This window comes from Ambystoma mexicanum, chromosome 2p (genome assembly GCF_040938575.1).
Source record: "Ambystoma mexicanum isolate Mex_15411 chromosome 2p, UKY_AmexF1_1, whole genome shotgun sequence".
Taxonomy (NCBI): Eukaryota; Metazoa; Chordata; class Amphibia; order Caudata; family Ambystomatidae; genus Ambystoma; species Ambystoma mexicanum.
In genome coordinates, this window is record NC_090923.1 from 108,467,302 (window position 1) to 108,486,666 (window position 19,365).

The 19,365-nt window shown below is 46.5% G+C and overlaps 1 protein-coding gene across 1 annotated transcript in view; it reads right to left on the reverse strand.

The window, feature by feature from the left end:
• Positions 1 to 19,365, reverse strand: part of LOC138566264 (uncharacterized) — a 171,688-nt gene that overhangs the window by 22,754 nt on the left and 129,569 nt on the right. The window contains exon 2 of the mRNA XM_069643351.1: positions 15,270 to 15,350. Within this exon, the coding sequence (XP_069499452.1) occupies positions 15,270 to 15,350 (81 nt within the window). The remainder of the gene's footprint in view (positions 1 to 15,269; positions 15,351 to 19,365) is intronic.

A 19,365-nucleotide genomic window follows, 5' to 3' on the forward strand; every position in this document is an offset into this window, starting at 1 on the left:
TTTTGGTATTGTGGGTTCTGGGATAAGATAGTGGGCGGCGGTAGCTCAGTCTTCACATCTCCCCAGTCTATAGTGGAATCTTTTGGGACCCATTTTTCCTTGGGAGGAGTTCCCCCATCTCTGAAGGAGAAGATCCTTTCCCCAGGATCCTCTGGGGATCCCTCTCCTTCAAATTGGAAGATCTGTATTTCTTCCACAAAACAGGTCTGTTTGGGTCCTTTGTTTCTCCTACCACCCCTCTGCTCCTTGGGAGGCAGGCTTTCAGGGGCAGGAGATTTTGTTTCCGGTTCCTGGTTTTCCAGGGGCTGTTTACAAGTTTGGAAGGAAGCTTCCTCCAAGGCTTTACACCCCCCTTCCCCTTTGTGCCTCCTCCCTGGGAACCGGTGTGTTATCGGGGTGCTGCCCCCGTCATTGTTCTGGAGCACCAGGTCCAGAGTTTGGGGCATTCTGTGCCGGCATGCCCATCTGAGGGTTCTGCTGAGCCCTTAGCACGCGACCCAGCTCCTGTGCCATGTTCTGAACCTGGCGCTCTAACTGGGAAACCCGCTCAGGCTGATACGGGGCCCTGTTTTCTCCCCTGGGCTGATCCCGGGAAGGGTAGCTATCCCTTCTCTGGTAATACCCTGGATTGGGAAGATTTGGGTACCCCTCCACCCTTGGCCTCCCCTCACCCGGATTAGGTTGTCTGGGCTCAGGGAATTGGGGAAAGAAGGATGGATGATTTTGGGGTTGGAAGTTGGGTGGATACCTGGGGAAAAAGTTCTGCCCAGGATTTGGAGAATTTCTGCCCTCCGGTGGGAAGTTAGGAGGGAAGTTCCCTGGGTTAGGTGCCTGGCTGGATCCCCCCCCTTGGGATGGAGGAGTCCACACATAACCCAGGATGGGTCGATTTCCCTTGTAACGGGGACTTACATAATCAGGAGAGCGAGGGACCCCATTTGTGGGGCTGCCTCCTTGGCTCCCTGTCTGTGACTGGCCCGAGGACCTTCTGGGCCTAGCATTATTAGGTGCAGGTACGTTTTTAGGCCCCCCCATCTCCAAATCCAAAACGGGGGCAACCTTTACCTCTGCCACCTTGGCAGCAGCAGGGGTGCTGTTGGTTTTGGGGTTTTTGGGCTGGTTTTTGTTTTCCACCGGTTTCTGCACCTCGTAGATGCGGGTGGCTTGTTCAATGACCCATTCTAAAGATCTTTTCTCATGAAAATCTCTCACAAGCTGGGTCATTATGTATTTGGGCAAGGCATGGAAAAAAGTATTAACAAATTCTCTGCTGTCCGTGCGCACCCTTCTGGTGGTCTGCGCAAAAGCACGCTTTAATTCTTGCACAAACTCTTGTGGGGCCTGATCCTCCCCACATTGCAAATTGTAGGCCGCCTTGCGAGCCTCTTGAGCATTTCGGTGCACAGAAAAATGTTTCAAGATGGCTGCCTTATAGGTGGACCATCTTAAATGATTTTGGTCCTCCAGCCCCGCAAAGAAACTGGAGTATTCTGGTGAGAAGGTCCACTTAACATATTGGATACAGCTTTGGCTGTCCTTCAAATGAAAAGTCTCCATCATTTGCTCATAGAGCTCCAAGTGTTCCCAAACAGAGTACTTGGCGTTCCTATGATAAGGCGTGATGACACTCCTGATTGCCTTAATCTGTTTCAATGGGTCCTTAAGCAAGGCCCTTTTTGTCTTATTGGCCTTTTTGGTTCGGGCAACCCTGGTCCATTCATCCTCTGACTCAGAGGCACTGCTCCCAGAGGTTCCTGTCTGCTCGTCCAGGTTTTCCCGGATTCTGCGAGCCTGGGAGTGGCTGGCAGAATGTGGGGACCTGGTCTCCTGTGTCCTGCGCCGTTCAGAGGAGTCTTCAGATTCCTCCTTGCTGCCAGGATTTGATGGGTACCCCCCCCGACTGACCTAACTGGGCAGAAGTTTTCAGGATGCCCTTAATGGGCCTATTCTCCTGGGGTTCTCCACTAAATTGTACTGTGCTTGGGTGCCCATACCCGGATGCCCGCCCATCCATTCCTGGGAGGTACTGGCCTATGAGCCCCATGCTTCTGGCTGGATAGTAATCTGCCATCCCTGTGGCCCGGTGCTCATGTGCGCCAGGGGACATGGGGGTGGCAGAGTCCAGGGACTGAGAGAGATAAAGGCCTCTGGTACTAGGGCTCCTGAGGTTATGCTCAGGAGTTTCCCTTTCCCAGCGAACCTGGTCTCTATCCGCCCCTGCTCCCTGTTGCAATGCAAGAGCCTGCGCCTTCAGTTCCTCAGCTAAGGCCTTACTAGACTCTATCAGTCTCTCCTGCATTGCTACCTGTTGTTGGAGCCTATCATTGTGCTGGCAGAGGGCCTCATTCTCTCTCTGCGTTTCCTGATTGGTCCTGGAGCACGGGGCCAGTCTTTGCTGCAGGAGGGTTACCTCCTGAGTCCCATCCCTACTGGCCTGCTCCTGTCTTGCCATAGCCTCCTCCACCCTCCTGGTGTGCTCTAGCAAGTCCTGGTGTTCTTTTTGGAGGTCACCCAGTCCCTGGTGGGCCAGGTGATTTTCTTCCATTTTTCTTTTTAAGTGGCAGACTTCCTGGCCTAAGGTGTCCATTCCCTGACTAAGAGTCTGCATCTGTACCGTCAGGTCGTCCCTTTGCCTTTGGAAGGCACCAGCTTTCTGGCGCTCCTGATTATACTCTGCCTGGGTATCCAGGTCTTTCAGAATCAGTTTATTGCTCTCTGCCTTCTCCCTATCTAGGTGGCTTTGCAGGGTGACTACCTGCTCAGCACATACCCTATTGAAGTCTAACTGTTGCTCCAGCTTTTTCTGGCTCTGCAGTAGGGAGTCCAAACCTTCTTGGTACTCCTTCTGCAAGGCCAGAAATCTGGTACCCTGGTCAGCCTTTCCCTGTTGCAGGATGTCCATATCCTTCTTTATTTTAATGATGTGCTGTCTACTCTCATTTTCGGACTCCTGGCTTCTGTGCAGCCTCTGCTCAGAAGAGTCCAGATCAGATTGGGCCTTCTGTAATGCCAGCAGTTGCCTACTTGCAAGATCTTGGCCTTCAGCACATTTGTCCTGCATGGCTCCCATATATAGATACAGGTATGCCGCTATCCTAACCATCTTGTCTTGTTCATCCTTAGCTTTAGGAGCCATGTATAGTTCACTCAGGGCCACATGTAAGGGACCCTGATCTCTCCATATATCTGACCCTGTTTCCGTGACCTGTTGCGTGATGGCCTGCAACCAGACCATGCGGTCCTGGTGAATCCACTCACCTCTCACAAATAACTTATGTAAGAAGTGCTCTCTGGCTATTTTCATGTCTACTAAGGTCGTCATTCTAGAGATTGGTCTCTGTCCTGACTTACAGAAGTTTGTATTTTATTTTTGCAAAACAGAACTTTTCCTTAGAGCGTTCCTTAGATGAGTGCTTTACAGCGTAACACAGCGTGGTGATCCGACCGGATATGTGTATCTGGTCAGCCAGCACGCTGTATTAATCTGCAAAAATGGTAAATCTAACCCAGAATATCCCGGCTCGAGCCCCCAATTTGTAAGAGGATTCAATTCAATACTACAGCTAAGTCAACGCCTAGTCTAGAATACTGAATGAAAACCCTTATTGATATATCTTTATGTCCAGTTCATGCGTTCTGGATGACTACCCCTATATAACACCCCTCTCTTGGAATCCCCCTGACCCCACTGAGCCCCGACGTAGTTCTGTTTTGCAAGTTTAAAAGGTTTATTTGATAATTTAAACAATAGATATATATATCACACGTTATAATAAATTAATAATTGAATATCACACTTAATCTGAGCAGTAATCAATAATGGATAGTCTGGCACTAGCGCACTTGTGAATAGGAACAGAAGAATAAGGTGGTAGAGAATGCTTTATATAAATTCAGATGGATGCAATGTTGAATGAAAATGCAATACAATACAGAAAATACTCAATATGATTTCAACAAAACAATGTAATCACTTTTCTCTGGCAATCCACTCCCCCCCTTTATGCAATGCAAGGAAATGGAAGGAAAGCACACAGTTCTCAGAAATGCAATCAAATGTAATTCAGTTCACCCCAGCAAGCTTAGACTACAGAAGTTTGAAACACAGGCCCAAAATGTTTTTATATGTGCTGGCAATGAAGTGAAAAATATGCTAAAATGCTTTTAATTCCCTCTAGAGGTTCAGGGTCAGTGGTATCTAGTTAATATTAGTCCAGGCTCACTCTAGCAATGATTCAGGGATGGGTCTTAAGAGGCAAACAAAAATTTAGCAGTTCAGGCAAAACAGCTATCTTTTTACAAGTAAAGAAATCGGGCCAAATCGCAAATCGCGGCAAAATTCGCGTTTGCGAGAATCGTGATTACGGAGAAAGTATAAGGAGTAGAAAGTCGGTTCTAGGCTTGTTGGAAAGGTAAACCAAGTTCCTAGCCCAAACGGTTACGGAGTTATGAACGATTTTGTGAAGGTTGTTTTTCGGATTTGAAATTTTAAAAGTTCAAAGCGACAGGTTACAGCTTGCAGCTAGACAATGACAGGTGACAGCTTTGCAAATGACAGGTGACAGGATCTCTAGGAGACAGTTCTACTCAAGTTAAAATAGCTTGCATTAGATTATTTTAACTAAGAGATTGGGTTCTGCACAGTTCTGCTAGGTACTCACAATATATTTAGAAATAGGCCTCCCCACGGATCTGGTCAGGTTTTGGACTGGACTCCGGTTTTGGTCTCGGCACTTCACAGTGATCTGGGTCAGCTCTCTGGTTCTGCTAACAGCGGCCTGGGTCAGCTCTGCTCTGCTGGTCTAGCCTCTCTGGATTCTGGATACTGCTCTGATTTCTAGGTACTGCTACAGGTTCTGGAGATTGATGTATTTGAAGTCTGGATCTCTGGATGTGGTGTGGTCCGGCAGCATGCTCCGCAGCAAATGTAATTGGAGGTCCCTATCTGTCCTGACTGTCTGCTTTTATGTGTTTTGAAAGTGGGTGGAGTGGCTAGCTTTCTAGGCCCTACCCCTCTCATCTTGTCATTGGCCACTTCCTCCTCTTCCCCTTGATTGGGGGAATGAAATGAAGTGTCATCATGATGAGGTCTGTTTATGATACAGAGAACCCACCCCTGTCAACTTTACACCCACTCTATATCTGATCCAAATGCATATTTGCACAGGTACACATTTGTTTAAAATTACATGCACCCATCACATATCACATGAGGTATCCCCTGTTCAAACTCTGCTCTTCCTGGGGGCTTGCATTCAAAAATGGCAACATATTTCACTTTTTGGTCGGGTTACCAATATTGGATTTGTCCCCGCATTTACACAAATGTTCGCAAAGCATGTGGGCATTAGGTGGTGGAGTGTCAGATTTTTAACATACATACATTTAGAGTAATATCCTCTTTTCCGCTAAAAACCCCCCTGAACATACCACCGGGTCCTAACACGTCTTCAAATGTGCACAGAAAAATCACAAGAATAATGATATCACTTATAAAATTTTCACAAGTCCGCTCTATGAATGATCCATCTTTTTAGATTTATGTTCTGGCCCCCAGGGGTGTGTATTTTCAGGTCACATGGTATAGAAACCAGTTTATCCAGTTTCTGCCAAGCTCAGAGACCCTGCCCCTCCCAGCTCCTGCCAAGAGGTAGCTGTTTTATGGTCCCCCAATAAACCATCTGCCTGGGCCCTGGAAGGCCCATTGTTCAAGAGGAAGCCATTTATGGCCTCCCCCCAATAATCCCTCTGCCTGGGTCCAGGACAGGCCTTTGTTCAACTCCCTGTAGCTGCTCCACCCCTAATCAGAGAGGTGACAACTCCTTTTGGCCAGGGGAAGAGTGGCTGAGCATTATTTAAATGTCGTAGTTGTAAACTTAGAATCAGCATTCTAGCTGCATATGTAAAAATTGTCTTGACTTAAACTGGGGAACAAAAAGTGACATTTTATCTGAAACCTGGCTTAAGGAACTGAATTCTGCCTGACATGTCAGGCAGAATTCAGTTCCTTAAGCCAGGTTTCAGATAAAATGTCACTTTTTGTTCCCCAGTTTAAGTCAAGACAATTTTTACATATGCAGCTAGAATGCTGATTCTAAGTTTACAACTATGACATTTAAATAATTGCAACCTATGTGACACTCAAAGTAGGTCACTCATTTCTTTTAAACATTTAGATTTTTAGTGTCTTTCAGTCCAAATTTACTTAAACTGCTGAAATCCACAGCTCAGCCAGCCTTGTTATAAACCTTCAAGTCACTTCAGAATATAACTTTACATTGTATCCACCTCTCAGTAAGTCTTTCTTTGGCCTGCTTTGGGTTCATTTATTCAGTTTTACACAAATGTCTGGTGTTGTTTTAAAAAGCCGGCTTTCTGATAGTGGTGAGTACTGGTAATGCACACATTTCTGGGATTTAAGAAAATGAATTCCCCACAATTCTGGGTTGCTTTTGGCAATCAGCATTGCCATTCCCAATGGTTTCAGGCTACTGTGTGGGTAGTCCAATGGTGGTTTTAGGCGGTGCCCTTCTGTGCCCATAACATCGGCAAAAATGGGTGGCAGCCTATTCTTCATGCATTTCCCTGGGCATTTTCTGGGAAGCTCTGGCCATCATGATGTTTTCAATGCCAGTACTGCACAGTTTTTGAGGTAGGGCTCGGATGCATGGGTAAAAACATCCCACAATACCGTGCCATTGAAAGTGTAGTAGCCATGCTGTGAATTGCAGATACTGTGCCATTGAAAGTGTAGCAGCCATGCTGTGAAGTGCAGATACTGTGCCATTGAAAGTGTAGCAGCCATGCTGTGAAGTGCAGATACTGTGCCATTGAAAGTGTAGCAGCCATGCTGTGAAGTGCAGATACCGTGCCACTGAAAGTGTAGCAGCCATGCTGTGAAGTACAGATACAGTGCCACAGAAAGCTCTCCCGGCGGAGACCAACTCTCGGACAAGTTTAGGAGCTCTGAGACTCCTACGCTGCTGATTTGCCGCAGTATAAAAAACTATTAACATACCATAAGACCTTGACAATGGAGATACTGCTGAGAAGTGCAGGTACCGTGCCATTGAAAGTGTAGCAGCCATGCTGAGAAGTACAGATTCCTGTGCCATTGAAAGTGTAGCAGCCATGCTGTGAAGTACAGATACCGTGCCATTGAAAGTGTAGCAGCCATGCTGAGAAGTGCAGGTACTGTGCCATTGAAAGTGCAGCAGCCATGCTGAGAAGTGCAGGTACTGTGCCATTGAAAGTATAGCAGCCATGTTGTGAAGTAAAGATTCCATGACATTGAAAGTGTAGCAGCCATGCTGTGAAGTACAGATACCGTGCCATTGAACGTTTTACAGCCATGCTGAGAAATGCAGGTACCATGCCATTGAAAGTGCAGCAGCCATGCTGAGAGGTGCAGTTACTGTGCCATTCAAAGTATAGCAGCCATGCTGTGAAGTGCAAGTACCATGCCATTGAAAGTGTAGCAGCCATGCTGTGAACTGCAGGTGCCGTGCCATTGAAAGTGTAGCAGCCATGCTGTGAAGTGCAGATACCATGCCATTGAAAGTGTAGCAGCCATGCCGTGAAGCGCAGGTACTGTGCCATTGAAAGTGTCGCTGCCATGCTGTGAAGTGCCGGTACTGTGCCATTGAACGTGTAGCAGCCATGCTCTGAAGTGCAGATACCGTGCCATTGAAAGTGTAGTACCGTGCCAATGATGTGTAGCAGCCATGCTGTGAAGTGCAGGTACTGTGCCATTGAAAGTGTAGCAGCCTTGCTGTGAAGTGCAGATACTGTGCCGTTGAAAGTGTAGCAGCAATGCTGTGAATTGCAGATACTGTGCCATTGAAAGTGTAGCAGCCATGCTGTGAAGTGCTGGTACTGTGCCATTGAAAGTGTAGCAGCCATTCTGTAAAGTGCAGATACTGTGCCATTGAAAGTGTTGCAGCCATGCTGTGAAGTGCAGATACCGTGCCATTGAAAGTGTAGCAGCCATGCTGTGAAGTGCAGATACCGTGCCATTGAAAGTGTAGCAGCCATGCTGTGAAGTACAGATACAGTGCCACAGAAAGCTGCCCCGGCGGAGACCAACTCTCGGACAAGTTTAGGAGCTCTGAGACTACTACGCTGCTGATTTGGCGCAGTATAAAAAACTATTAACATACCATAAAACCTTGACAATGGAGATACTGCTGAGAAGTGCAGGTATCGTGCCATTGAAAGTGTAGCAGCCATGCTGAGAAGTACAGATTCCTGTGCCATTGAAAGTGTAGCAGCCATGCTGTGAAGTACAGATACTGTGCCATTGAAAGTGTAGCAGCCATGCTGAGAAGTGCAGGTACCGTGCCATTGAAAGTATAGCAGCCATGCTGTGAAGTAAAGATTCTGTGCCATTGAAAGTGTAGCAGCCATGCTGAGAAGTGCAGTTACCGTGCCATTGAAAGTATAGCAGCCATGTTGTGAAGTGCAGGTACCATGGAATTGAAAGTGTAGCAACCATGCTGTGAAGTGCAAGTACCATTCCATTGAAAGTGTAGCAGCCATGCTGTGAACTGCAGGTACCGTGCCATTGAAAGTGTCGCAGCCATGATGTGAAATGCTGGTACTGTGCCATTGGAAGTGTAGCAGCAATGCTGTGAAGTGCACATACCGTACCATTGAAAGTGTACTACCGTGCCATTGAAACTGTAGCAGCCATGTTGTGAAGTGCAGGGACCGTGCCATTTAAAGTGTAGCAGCCATGCTGAGAAGTGCAGATACCGTGCCATTGAAAGTGTAGCAGCCATGCTGTGACGTGCAGGTACCGTGCCATTGAAAGTGTCGCAGCCATGCTGTGAAGTGCTGGGTGCCATTGAAAGTGTAGCAGCCATGCTGTGAAGTGCAGGTACTGTGCTATTGAAAGTGTCGCTGCCATGCTGTGAAGTGCCGGTACTGTGCCATTGAACGTGTAGCAGCCATGCTCTGAAGTGCAGATACCGTGCCATTGAAAGTGTAGTACCGTGCCATTGAAAGTGTAGCAGCCATGCTCTGAAGTGCAGGTACTGTGCCATTGAAAGTGTAGCAGCCATGCTGTGAAGTGCAGATACCGTGCCATTGAAAGTGTAGCAGCCACGCTGTGAAGTGCAGGTACTGTGCCATTGAAAGTGTAGCAGTCATGCTGTGAAGTGCTGGTACTGTGCCATTGAAAGTATAGCAGCCATGCTGTGAAGTACAGATAACGTGCCATTGAAAGTGTAGCAGCCATGCTGTGAAGTGCAGATACTGTGCCATTGAAAGTGTAGCAGCCATGCTGTGAAGTGCAGATACCGTGCCATTGAAAGTGTAGCAGCCATGCTGTGAAGTGCAGATACCGTGCCATTGAAAGTGTAGCAGCATACCGTGCCATTGAAAGTGCAGCAGCCATGCTGTGAAGTGCAGATACCGTGCCATTGAAAGTGTAGTACCGTGCCATTGAAAGTGTAGCAGCCATACTGTGAAGTGCAGGTACTGTGCCATTGAAAGTGTAGCAGCCATGCTGTGAAGTGCAGATACGGTGCCATTGAAAGTGTAGCAGCCACGCTGTGAAGTGCAGGTACTGTGCCATTGAAAGTGTAGCAGTCATGCTGTGAAGTGCTGGTACTGTGCCATTGAAAGTATAGCAGCCATGCTGTGAAGTACAGATAACGTGCCGTTGAAAGTGTAGCAGCCATGCTGTGAAGTGCAGATACTGTGCCATTGAAAGTGTAGCAGCCATGCTGTGAAGTGCAGATACCGTGCCATTGAAAGTGTAGCAGCCATGCTGTGAAGTGCAGATACCGTGCCATTGAAAGTGTAGCAGCATACCGTGCCATTGAAAGTGTAGCAGCCATGCTGTGAAGTGCAGATACCGTGCCATTGAAAGTGTAGCAGCCATGCTGCGAAGTGCAGATACTGCCCCATTAAAAGTACAGCTGCCTTGCTGAGAAATGCAGACACTGCACCCTCCTTCAGAGATGTATGTGTGTATTTTCCTAGATGCCTGATCTTATAATTGTTTTATTATTTTATTTGTATTTGGTTTAATTAAAACCTTTACAAAATTATCCATCATCATAACGTCAGAGAATACATTCATAATTCCTGGTTTACCATATGATAAAGCAACGAATCTAAAATAATTCATATCTACTGTTCCATCCCTTGGAGTGGCCTGGCTGGTGCCCAGAAAGTGGTCACAGAAGAGTGGTCATAGAAGAGTGGTCATGACAAAGCTAACACAGCGGGTGGGAAATGTTCAAATCTTGACGAAGCCGTTTGGCTTTTCGGCATCTGTCCGTATCCAGAATTGGAAAGTAGTTTGGGGGGTTTGAGGTCCAGAAATGTCCCCTTCTAGCTAAGCCACAAAAAGAAATCACAGTGCCCATGAAAAATCGTGTAGTCAAGCGAGTGATACTAACATTCGATTAAATACTCGCACACAGCCCCATCTAAAAGGAATTCTATTTCAAACAGCCCAAGAGCAGACTTTCTTTCTCTCTTTCCACCCCCAAGGCCATCGACCTCTGATGTAAACAATTCCTTTTTTCTTAAGCTCAGTTGAGGTATTACTTGAATGATGAAGACAGACTGGAAAAACACTCTCTATTTGTGACCTTTCAAGTGTTGGTCGACCAAGCTGACTGGTTACCTCAGTGCCTCAGTATGCCCGAGCTACTGCACCCCTCCTCGCCAATTCATAAACTACTCAAAAGCCATTGATATCGCCCATTCACGCATGTAACTCTTTTTATAGAAATGCAAGCTGACCCGCAGTCATTGACTCAATGATTTGCAACTGGTGTACTCACAGTGGGATAGTTCTCCCTGGGGCATTCTGCTTTCATGAAATGATATTTAAATAGGTCCTAGTTCAACCTATCAGTGCTTGGATGAAATCAACACAGTGCTAACCTGCCTTACTTGCGCTACATGTTTACTACAATAAAGGAATGGTAGTGACATTTAGAGAGTACACTATTCTTAACAGTGGGAACAGAAACAGAACTCCCCCATTGACATTACCAAAATCGAAATGTCTTCCAATCCAGCATATGCCCCGACTGGTGAAACTGACAACCCTGGCCAAAAACATGAGTCTTGTGAAACTGACAACCATAGCCAAAAACATGATTCTTGTGAAACTGACAACCCTAGCCAAAAACATGATTCTTGTGAAACTGGCAACCATAGCCAAAAACGTGATTCTTGTGAAACTGGCAACCATAGCCAAAAACATGATTCTTGTGAAACTGACAACCCTAGCCAAAAACATGATTCTTGTGAAACTGGCAACCATAGCCAAAAACGTGATTCTTGTGAAACTGGCAACCCTAGCCAAAAACGTGATTCTTGTGAAACTGGTAACCATAGCCAAAAACGTGATTCTTGTGAAACTGGCAACCCTAGCCAAAAACGTGATTCTTGTGAAACTGACAACCCTAGCCAAAAACGTGATTCTTGTGAAACTGGCAACCATAGCCAAAAACGTGATTCTTGTGAAACTGGCAACCCTAGCCAAAAACGTGATTCTTGTGAAACTGGCAACCATAGCCAAAAACGTGATTCTTGTGAAACTGGCAACCATAGCCAAAAACGTGATTCGTGTGAAACTGACAACCCTAGCCAAAAACGTGATTCTTGTGAAACTGGCAACCATAGCCAAAAACGTGATTCTTGTGAAACTGGCAACCCTAGCCAAAAACGTGATTCTTGTGAAACTGACAACCCTAGCCAAAAACGTGATTCTTGTGAAACTGGCAACCACAGCCAAAAACGTGATTCGTGTGAAACTGACAACCCTAGCCAAAAACGTGATTCTTGTGAAACTGGCAACCATAGCCAAAAACGTGATTCTTGTGAAACTGGCAACCCTAGCCAAAAACATGATTTTTGTGAAACTGGCAACCATAGCCAAAAACGTGATTCTTGTGAAACTGGCAACCATAGCCAAAAACGTGATTCTTGTGAAACTGGCAACCCTAGCCAAAAACGTGATTCTTGTGAAACTGACAACCCTAGCCAAAAACGTGATTCTTGTGAAACTGGCAACCATAGCCAAAAACGTGATTCTTGTGAAACTGGCACCCCTAGCCAAAAACGTGATTCTTGTGAAACTGACAACCCTAGCCAAAAACGTGATTCTTGTGAAACTGCAACCATAGCCAAAAACGTGATTCTTGTGAAACTGACAACCATAGCCAAAAACGTGTTTCTTGCTGCTGGGAATGGGCAATGCTGGCAATGCTCTATAAAGTGATAGCATGCCCGCTGGTAAGCAGCCATATTGGGAATTGCCGCAGTTGCCTGATGGAGTTATACGAAGCCAGCTGCCAGTATGTGGTGCTTTGACATTAAAGGTACAGCTGGCATCATGAGAAATGCAGGTCCTGTCCAGTGATCGAAGTGGGTGGGAGCGGTTGGGAGCGGTGCTCCTCTACTAAAAAGTTGTACTGTTCCTGCACTTCTATTTTAAAAATAAACTGTTCCGGAATGATTTTGTTTTAAAATAAAAGTGTAGGAAGAAGTTGAAACTTGCACTGCACTGAAGATTCCCGAAAATACCAGGTTTATTTTTTGGGGGGTTTGGATTGCGCATGGGAGGGGGCGTGGCGATGCGGTTTGTGGGGAGCAGGGGCAGGCCAGCAGGGAACATAGTTACACCACTTCTTTTCGTACACTTCGACCACTGGTTCTGTCACATTGAAAGAATATCAGCCCGCTCAGGAGAAGCTAGTTCTAAGCCACCAATACTGTGGCAGGCTTGTAGAGAAATCAGGTCCTGTAACACTGAAAGAGTATCAGCCCGCCCAGGAGAAGCTAGTTCTAAGCCACCGATACTGTGGCAGGCTTGTAGAGAAATGCAGGTCCTGTCACACTGAAAGAGTATCAGCCCGCCCAGGAGAAGCTAGTGCTAAGCCACCGATACTGTGGCAGGCTTGTAGAGAAATGCAGGTCCTGTCACACTGAAAGACTATCAGCCCGCCCAGGAGAAGCTAGTGCTAAGCCACCGATACTGTGGCAGGCTTGTAGAGAAATGCAGGTCCTGTCACACTGAAACAATATCAGCCCGCCCAGGAGAAGCTAGTGCTAAGCCACCGATACTGTGGCAGGCTTGTAGAGAAATGCAGGTCCTGTCACACTGAAACAATATCAGCCCGCCCAGGAGAAGCTAGTGCTAAGCCACCGATACTGTGGCAGGCTTGTAGAGAAATGCAGGTCCTGTCACACTGAAACAATATCAGCCCGCCCAGGAGAAGCTAGTGCTAAGCCACCGATACTGTGGCAGGCTTGTAGAGAAATGCAGGTCCTGTCACACTGAAACAATATCAGCACGCCCAGGAGAAGCTAGTGCTAAGCCACCGATACTGTGGCAGGCTTGTAGAGAAATGCAGGTCCTGTCACACTGAAACAATATCAGCCCGCCCAGGAGAAGCTAGTGCTAAGCCACCGATACTGTGGCAGGCTTGTAGAGAAATGCAGGTCCTGTCACACTGAAACAATATCAGCCCGCCCAGGAGAAGCTAGTGCTAAGCCACCGATACTGTGGCAGGCTTGTAGAGAAATGCAGGTCCTGTAACACTGAAAGAATATCAGCCCGCCCAGGAGAAGCTAGTGCTAAGCCACCGATACTGTGGCAGGCTTGTAGAGAAATGCAGGTCCTGTCACACTGAAAGATATCAGCCCGCCCAGGAGAAGCTAGTGCTAAGCCACCGATACTGTGTCAGGCTTGTAGAGAAATGCAGGTCCTGTCACACTGAAAGAATATCAGCCCGCCCAGGAGAAGCTAGTGCTAAGCCACCGATACTGTGGCAGGCTTGTAGAGAAATGCGTGCAGCGCCACAATTCATGTCCATCAACCGCACTTCTTAGACAAGTCGTACAGTCCCTTCAAAAGGTAAGGTGTCCAGGCCCTCAGCACCTGACTGCAGCTGCCCGTTCAGGCTAACCCTGTAATTGGAACCCAGAAAGGAATTTTCTTTTCTTTGCACATCTTTGATATTCGTATTCCGCCACTAATCCCTAGTTCATGTCAACAATTCTATCTGCGCACAATTTTAAGGGCGCCTTTGATCCCCAGTCTTTCCCCTCTGCCCCTAGTAATCACATTCAAGAAGCCTGTGGGAGGCCTGTGGTACCACTACGTATTTGAAGCTCTTTGCATGGCCCCCTCACACTCAGCAGTACTCACAGTCTTGGCTCACTACTGCTAGCCATCACTGGGTAGGGGTGTTATGCGTCAGTCCTATCACTGGTATCTGTACCATTATCCCGCCATCATCCACAAGCCGGCAAGCTTTTCTCGAGCCCTTAAATGCACAGCACCTAGCTCAGGATGATCTAATGTAAAGCTATTTTAATTTTGCACGTGTTTCTAATTTCACAAAAAATGACAAAAATCATGAAAGAGAAAACCACCACCACAAAGGAAAGACTCAGGGCTGGTGCAACTTTTGTCTCATAGTAGGATAGCTCAGGGGCAATTAACCTGTCCTGGAAACAATACTACACTGAGCAGCACAGGTTCGATACTCGGACCTGGTCCCACGCCTTAGAGGGTACTATGTTCATTCATCGACTGTGTTTTTATTAAATCGTTTTTTTGCTGATTTCTTTCTCGAAAAAAATAATCGAAAATCTTTATTTTTATTTAGGGGGGTTTCCTCTAACCCCACTCTCCCCTATTAATTGTACACTATCCCTCCCCAGCAAACCCCTATATACCCTTACCGACAACCCCCTATATTCTTCGATGGGTTTTTCGAGAAAAAACATTTCAGCAAAAATCCCATTAAAAAAACACTGATGATGAATAAACGTTGTACCCCTTCGAAGCTAGAGTCCGGCATACAGCGTGATATCAATTTTTTTTAAATGGGTGATATATGTCGCACTTAACGCCCGACTTCTCTCTCTATCTCAGGTACTCCTGCTTGTACATGGGCAGAAACTCTAGAACGGGTTAGTCTGTGGTGGGAATAGTTGTGTAGGAGTGGCCTGTCCCAGAAGGTAGGCCACCCCAATATTGTAATCATAGGCGTGTCCAGGGAGTGGCCTGAGGTAGCACGTGCTACCCCTGGAATATGATTGGCCACCCTATTACTCTAAACTATGATCATTATGTGTGTGTGTGTGCGTGCTCGTACTTCTTGCCACAACTGCATAAGTCAGTGCCCCTCAGGGGCCACCGCAGTTAAAAGAGTCTGGATACGGCGCTGATTGTATGGAATGGTATGAGGAAGCTGGGAAGTCTATGGGGCACATGGCTTCAATTGGCTCACCTGGAGTTCCCATAGGCCGGACCCCCTTCAGTGGAAGCTGCAGCTCCTCCTTGGTCTCCAGGGTCTTCAGTCTTCTGCTTTCTGGAAGAAAGACTCCAATGAGTTAACACGCATGAGCGGAACACAGTGAAACCTCCTACAGGACATGTCTGGTGATGGAAATAAACGAGGCACTTTTCATGGGCACCCTTCAAACAAACCTTAGCAGAGTCACAGCCCTCCAAGTGAAGCATAGCAGAAATCCAAGTCCAGCTCTAGGAAACTTCTCAGAATGTCATCTAGTTTATATTTCAATAACAGGACTTTCAAAACAAACACGCAGAATCTAATTCTAAAACATGAAACAACAATGTAAATATGTCATGTTGTTATGTTATTTTGGTTTATACCGCACACCGATACCACAGAGGGCAGTCTTCATGCGCTCCCGTGGCTCTGCAGGACAAGAGGGTGGGGTATGTTAGGGAGGATAGGAAGATAGGATAGGTTCAGAACCAGGACGTACTGGCATTTGTGTGCGTTGTCTTGTGTTTGGGAGTTGGTTTGATTCGAGGCCCGCTTGTTCTGACCATATGGGTAGGACTCAGTGCCCAGGGACATTTTTTAGGGGACGCCAGGGGTCTTCCTTGATACCCCTGTGGTCTCCCTTGCTACCCCTAAAAAATAGTTTTTTACAAATTGGCAAATGTCATGTGACTATTTGAGTTATTTGTCTTTCTGGAATTCCATACAATAATTGCTAGACTCATTAAAGTTTTATTTCAGGCACACTTCAGGGGGTGAGTCACTGATTTAATCTTTTCTTAAACACCTCAAATTCATAATGCAGACAAAACCCTCCAAAAAGCAGAATAAGCATCCATTTCGGACTAGGGGCCTCAATACGATCCTGGCGGAACGGGTTAAACAGCGCCGTAAAAGGCTGCGGCGCCGTTCAACCCGTTCCGCCACACTAGGAGGACCCCTCGCGGGACACGTTAAGCACACCTGGGAAAACCAGGCGTGCATACCGGGTCCCGCGAGGGGAAGAGGGAGCAAACAACGGGCCATCTGGTAATGGCCCGTTGTTTACTCCCTCTCCCATTCCCATTCAGCCCTATGGGGGCTGAATGGGAATGGGGATGAACCGTGTCCGTGTCCTCGAGTGAGGAATTACCGGGCCAACCGAACTCGGAATGGTCCGGTAAGTCCTCATTCCGAGGACACGGACACGGATGCGGTTTTGCCGGCAGCCATGCCGCCAATAGTGGCATGGCTACCGGCATACCTCGTAATGAGGCCCCATGTATTTTGCTTTTCGCAAGTTGCAATTATGGCATCTTTTATGGTGATCAATTCTTGTATGAAATGTTTATCACGTTACGGTAATATTGTAACCATATTTTTCATAGTGTACTTAGAAACAATGCTATGTAATGCCACTTCCTGTTTTGCAAAGGGGTAAACGGTCGTGTTCCATCGCTTCCCGTGATGTCACTTCAGGGTGGGGTCAAATGACATCACTTCATGTGATGTCATCAGGGGGCAAGGGTCGTGTGATGTCACTTCCGCTAGCATTTTGGTCAGATGACGTCCCTGCCAGTGCCTTGGATGTGTGCTTGTGTTAGTGTTGGGTGTGTGGGTCATATGGGGTTAGAGTGCGGTTGTCGTTGTGTGCACTGATCAGTTGTATCCATAAGGGGTCCAGAGTCACGGATGACTGTTCAATGTTTTTATTGTATTGTGTTGGTGTGCCACCTATTTTATCTACACTGTAAAAAAAAACAACCAGTTAAAATCATTATTCCTTGGGTATAACTTACAAAAATCAATCACAATAAAAGGAAAGGAACAGCATATGTGAGGGCGAAATTGCCCTTAGGATAATGGGTCTGCTTTTTTTGCATGAAAGATTCTTCCTGATTCTCAATGGGGAATTGCTTGCAGGAGGTCTGGCTGTGTGCAAGTCACCCACAGCTAGCCAGTCCAGTCGCTTGGAAGCATCTGGAGTGCATCTATACATTCACCATTCACCCGCAGGAGGATGGGGCTAGCCCTCCACTCGCCCTTGAGAACCTGAGATTTCCTCCTGCTCCCTCTACCTGATTCACAAAGCCTAAAACCAGAGCAAATCAGGAGACGGAAGAGGTAATATATGGACACAGCATTTGCCCTTCAGACTCCTAAAGATGCTCCAGGCATCTCCATGCTTGCTGCATTTGAGACTCCTAAAGATGCTCCAGGCATCTCCATGCTTGCTTCATTTGAGACTCCTAAAGATGCTCCAGGCATCTCCATGCTTGCTGCATTTGAGACTCCTAAAGATGCTCCAGGCATCTCCAAGCTAGTTGCATTTGAGACTCCTAAAGATGCTCCAGGCATCTCCATGCTTGCTGCATTTGAGACTCCTAAAGATGCTCCAGGCATCTCCATGCTTGCTGCATTTGAGACTCCTAAAGATGCTCCAGGCATCTCCAAGCTTGCTGCATTTGAGACTCCTAAAGATGCTCCAGGCATCTCCATGCTTGCTGCATTTGAGACTCCTAAAGATGCTCCAGGCATCTCCATGCTTGCTGCATTTGAAAGACTCCTAAAGATGCTCCAGGCATCTCCATGCTTGCTGCATTTGAGAGACTCCTAAAGATGCTCCAGGCATCTCCAGGCTTGCTGCATTTGAGACTCCTAAAGATGCTCCAGGCATCTCCATGCTTGCTGCACTTGAGACTCCTAGAGATGCTCCAGGCATCTCCATGCTTGCTGCACTTTTATGCTTTGGGAATCAGGCAGAAGCCGGCCCATGGGCGTCGTCTCCTTTCTTCCAGTGCAAATCACTTGTAAATCAGGCCCTGAGTGCGTGCAATCACATTACATCCGTCGCTGCTGCACAAAAGTGATGGCAAAAGTGCTGCACACATAAACTCAACAAATACCTGGCTTCAGAACTAAGGCTGCACTTTCGCAAAGTGCTCTACTTGACATCTGCCGGCACCGCCATTATTAGGGCTCCATCCACAGAAACGGATAGCGTTTCATACATGTACTTTGCATAATATTTGAAACTGAAGCTTTTGTGGACAAATGTTTGCATTCCTAGTCAATCTTCAACCTTGAAGACCCCACCTGTGCACTTAAGGAATGCTGCAAGATAGTCTTCTGGAGCCAGGACATTCCATGTATCCAAAACTTAAAATAATACTTAATTCTACTTAATTCTACTTTCTGAACGAATTTACACCCTATATCAAGGTAAAATATTCTGGCTGAACAATTCATATTTTCTAAATATTTCCAGTTGATACTTTGAGTTAAGTCAATGGGCATCATTATGAGTTGGGCGGTATTCTGGCGGTAAATCTTCCAGAATAGCGCCCAATGGATTAATGTTACAGCCACTTGGTTGCATGGATTTACCACCAGATTACAAGTGGTGGTGGCAGTGTTAGTCCCCATTAATTTTGAGTCCATAGGACTTTACTGGGGATTTCGGTGGAATTACTGCCGGTGGAATTACCGCTGTGGTAATACTGCCGATTTTTGCAGATTTTTCGGCAGAAAAAAGTAGGCTGCGCACATATATCAGGGGCAAGCACTTAGCTCACTGTGCTTTCTGACCGGCTGTTTGTGTAGTTGGAGCTGGCTTGCTATCGCATCCCCTCCTCTTCTAGCATTCTGGTTCTATTGGATACATCTGGGAAGGAGCAGAAGAATGGCATTTAGGGCCAATGGAGGGACAGATGTCTCCATCTTCACATCCAGTTCCCACATAGCATATGAATGGTTCATGGTTACAAACACATTAATGATAGTTCGGGTGTAGAAAAGTAAGATGAGCACCACGCTCAGCTTTTTGTTACGCAATTAGTGATTCAAGTATACATACCATTTATCACACACATATGCGTCAAATATAAAGCTGTAGAGCCATTCTTATGTTCCCAAGATGACTTTGATTTTACTCACTGCAGACAGGAACCCTCAATGGTGCTTTTTCCCCTTTCTTATATGTGTATTTCTAAGTACAATAGGAGTGTACTAGATTGTCAATCTTGGAATAGTAACCTTCGATAAGAAAATTATTCATATGGTTTTTCTAGGTTTTGATAAGGTATTGTGTTTG